The sequence below is a fragment of the Myotis nattereri genome (assembly GCF_964212035.1).
Source record: "Myotis nattereri genome assembly, chromosome: X".
NCBI classification, from domain to species: Eukaryota; Metazoa; Chordata; class Mammalia; order Chiroptera; family Vespertilionidae; genus Myotis; species Myotis nattereri.
The window spans coordinates 136,809,507-136,813,822 of NC_138078.1; the positions used below are offsets into that span (position 1 = coordinate 136,809,507).

The 4,316-nt window shown below is 52.9% G+C and overlaps 1 protein-coding gene across 1 annotated transcript; it reads left to right on the top strand.

The window, feature by feature from the left end:
- Positions 1 to 3,106: 3,106 nt before the first annotated feature.
- On the top strand, positions 3,107 to 3,700 carry LOC308511846 (melanoma-associated antigen 10-like; the record flags this gene model as incomplete). Its single annotated transcript, XM_081081692.1, has 1 exon — positions 3,107 to 3,700. The coding sequence occupies one exon, from the start codon at positions 3,107 to 3,109 to the stop codon at positions 3,698 to 3,700; it is 594 nt and encodes a 197-aa protein (XP_080937818.1).
- Positions 3,701 to 4,316: the final 616 nt, after the last annotated feature.

Consider the following 4,316-nt stretch of genomic DNA (forward strand, 5'->3'; position numbering starts at 1 on the left):
TCCGGGTCTGACAGGCTCTGGGGTTCGGTGCAAGGAGCAGGGTCTCAGGTGGGCAGAGGGAACAGTCAAGGTGAGGACCCCCAGGGAGGACTGGGGGAATCCAGGAACCCTAACTGGAGGGGAGTCCACAGAAGTCTGCCCTGCTCAAAGTGTTGGGAGGCCCTATGGTGGATGACCATGCAGAGAGGAACCGCAGAAGCCCAGACCTGATGTCAGCCCTTGGAATTCAGGGGAATGACATATTTGGCAGAGGGGAGGACCCGGGTCTTGCCCCAAGTCCAGGTGAACATGCAAAGGGAAGACTGAGGGACCCTGGACACCACAACAGTGATGCCCCACATTACCCCTACTGTGAACCCTTGGAAGTCCCTGGTCCATGACCACTTGCTCTCTTCCTGACTTGGGCCTCTCAGGTTGACAGGAGGTTCCAGCTCCAGCCAGGAGTCACGGTGAGGATCCTGCAGGAAGACAAGCGGACTCCACCCCCTGAGCTCTGAGGGGTCAGGCTCCAGGTAGGCAAAGAAGAGGGCTGCAGGGCTCTGCCAGGATACCAGGTGAGGACCCGAGGTAGGACTCAGGAAGCCCCCTAGCACACCTGGATGTCTGTATGCCTGAGGCTTGGCTAGAGCCGTAAGTGTCCGCAGTGTGCCTATTCCTGCCAGCAGCACCTGCAAGCCTCATGGTAGGGCTGGGGATTTGGGTTGCTTCCAGACTTCTACCTTAGCAGTGGCAAAGGGAGGTGAGGGCATTGTCTTCAAGGTTCTGGGTTCACGCAACGTGGGAGGTGTGCCAGGCAATGCTGGTAATTAAAGTGTGGGTCTTGAGGCAGGATGATGGTACTTCCCACCCCAGTAAACACAGCGACTGGCTGGCTTAGGCTCTGCAGGCACAACTGGCACACTCGGCACGATAGTCAATGTGGTGTGTCTTAAAATCCACCTTGGAGGTCTCAGAGAGATGGAGGGCATGGCCTGCAGTATTCACTCTCAGTTCAGCAGAAGGGAAAGGTCCCAGGCACTCTCTGAGTAAGCGTAGGTAGCACAGGGAGGAAAGAGGATACCACACTCCAGACAACGGGTGCCCTGAACCCAGTCTGTGCTGTTGTCAGGCCTGGGAAAGGCCTGGCATGGGTCGGCAGAGGTGGTTCCTCCTCACGTTTGTCTGAGGGCACTCTGGAAGGACAGGGCCTTGGTCAGAGGGAATGGCTTCAGTTCATGCACAGATGAGCTGAGGTTGTGGAAGGGTCATAAAGCTGTGAATGCTTTCTTGTGGGAAACTGCAGCTATGTGCTCCCTGAGAAAAGAAGAGAGCCCTCAGCATCAGGGAGTGACCTGTCCTCAGCATCCATATTCCCCAGGCAGGGGTACCTGGGTGTGACATGCTCTCCCTTTCCACATGCCTGCTCGTCCTGAGCTTATGTCACTGAGGACAGTTATTCAGGGTGAAATCAAGTCAGCTGGATTCAGATCCAGTCCAGGCCAGGAAGAAAGGCAAGTATCCTGAGGCCAGACTACGGGAACTCTACCCGGAATGGATGGGCCCATGCCCTGGTGTCAGTTGTGTGATAACCTGGACAGGGGTGGGGGCAGATGGAGCTCCTGTTCACTTTTGTCTCAGAGCTATCAGCAAGGTGAGGACCTTGGTGTGAGACCATACGTCGTATCATCCCCAGGATCCAAATTTTGTCAACAGAGAGATGAGTCCCAGTTCCTGCCAAGAATCAAGGTGAGCACTGAGGGGGAGCAGAGCACATGGGAACCCAGACTTACCCTGCCTCCTCTGTCAGCAATGGGGAAACTCGGAATAGGGCCTGGATTACCTCAGCTCACTTCCCTACTCCTGTATCTCAGGGAGGTGCACCCTAAGTCTAAGTAGATTGCGCTCAGTCAGCAGAGAGAGTGTCTGAAACCCTGCAGTGCGTCATGGTGAGAAGTGATCAGAGCCTTAACCCAGCGTAGATGGACCCAAATCTTCAGTCACCCCTTCTTGATCCTCTGGGAGAGGGACCCCCTCATTTTCTTCACTCAAGTGTCAGGTGTGTGTGGTCTTGTTCTGAGAGTTTGACCTCAGGCCAGCAGACGGCAGTGAGGGCCCTGGCCCTGGCAGGGGAAGGGTGAGGATCCTATATGTGCAAGGAGGAACCTCCCACCCACAACAGAGGGGACCTCACAGAGTCCTGCTGCCCCTCCTGTCAGCTTTGGGGTTCCAGGACTGTGATTGCCATGTGCATCCTGAGGTGCTCCGTTTTTCCCACCAGCAGAGCCCCCGGATAGAAGGAGGTGAAGGCCTTGGTTTATGCTACATATTCTCAGGTCACAGAGCAGCAGGAGGCCAGGAAGTGCTAGGAATTAAGGTGAGGTTCCGACCATGAATATGTCCCCATGGGCTCGCCACCACTGTCAGAGGGGACCCCACATTGCCTGACACCTCCACACCCCACCGTCAGCTACAGAACCCTGCGCTGTGCCTTCTACACCCTGAGCAGTCATGTCACTTCCTACTTCAGGCTCCTAGTGGGCAGGCTGATCAGGAGTGAGCCCTGTGAGGCCCATGGACACCCCTAAAGGGGAGACCTGGAAGTCACCTTTGTCAGAGCCGCCTAGGGTGTGTTTCTCAGCTCATGCCTCTCATACTCCCCTTCCCCCAGGCCCGTGGGTCCTAATCGCCCATCTTCTGCCCACACTCGGTCACTGTTCGAGCACGAGTCATCATGCCTGGTCATCATATGAGTGAGCCGTGGAAGCCTGAGGAAGACCATCTGGACCCAATGGAGATCCCTGACATGTTGGTAGAGGAACTGTTCTGGGCTATGCAGGAGGAGGAGGAGGAGGAGGAGGAGGATGAGGAGGAGGCCCTGTCTCTCTCCTCCTCTCGGTCTTCCTCCCCCTCAGTCCTGTTTATAGACAGCCTAGAGGAGGTGTCTGCTGCTGAGACACCAAGTCCTCCCCAGAGTCCTCAGGGTGCCTCCCCCCATGCCATGGCAGCCTTTCCATGGAGACACGCTGAAGATGAGAGCTCCAGCAGCCAAGATGAGGAGGGTCCAAACACTGAGGGAGGCCCTGATCAAGATGCCGATTCCTTGCTCCACAAAGCACTGCATTTGAAGATGGTAGAAATGGTGGAGTTTCTACTCCTTAAGTACCGTGCAAAGGAGCCGACCACCAAGGCAGAAATGCTGAGTAGTGTCATCAAAGAGCACCAGGACCACTTTCCTGAGCTCTTCAGTGCAGCCACTGAATGCATCCAGTGGGGCTTTGGTATTGTTGTGAAAGAAATGGACCCCAGTACTCACACCTATGTCCTGGCCACTGCCTTGGGGCTCAGCTATGATGGGATGGTGAGCGATGGGCACAGATATCCCAACACAGGCCTCCTGGTCACAGTTCTGTGGGTGATCGCCTCAGAGGGTGATTGTGCCCCTGAGGAAAAAGTCTGGGCAGCACTGAATGTTCTAGGGGTGTATGATGGGAAGGAGCATTGGCTCTATGGGGAGCCCAGGGAGCTCATCACCAAAATTTGGGTCCAGGAACAGTACCTGCTGTACCGCCAGGTGCCCAATAGTGATCCTGCATGCTATGAGTTCCTGTGGGGTCCCCGAGCACATGCAGAGACTACCATGTTGAACACCCTCCAGTTTGTGCTCGGGGTTAATGACAGGGATCCCTATTCCCTTTCATTCCTGCTTGAAGGGCCTGAGTAATGACACTAAGCCTGAGCCAGAGTTGAATCCAGGCACTTTTCAGGCCCATGAGCATTAACTTCTTTTGCTGGGCAGAAAGTGCATCCAATTTTCAACTCTATGTTTGAGAAGAAACTAATAGTGAGGCCCAGGGAAAGGTATGAGCTCCTATTATGATTGAGAAATTTGTGATTTATTATTTTGCGATTTTTAAGGAAATTTTTGAATGTCCCTTTTCATAGAAGCTTTCATAAACTTTTAGCATGTGAGTTTGTAAATGACATTGATCACATTATATATTTCTACATGTCCAGCTCAAGAGTAAGAGATTTGCTATTGTATAACCAAAATTGGGACACTTTCCATCCTAGTTTGTGATCCCAAAATAGATAACATGGCATTATAAAAGGATTTCCTTGGAAATGTGTAAGAACTCGGCAGTACATGCAATGGAGTTAATAAATAGAAAAATAATAGCAAAAGGTTGTTAATTTTTTATTTTAATCTCTTCTCGTCTGTCTTTGCATGAAACAACTTATCGAAGGATTCTTGGTTCCGGCAAGAAAGTGGAGGGATTTCATCTGCATAAAGACGACCCCTGCTCAGTGGTTCATTTAATCCCCAGACATTCACTGAG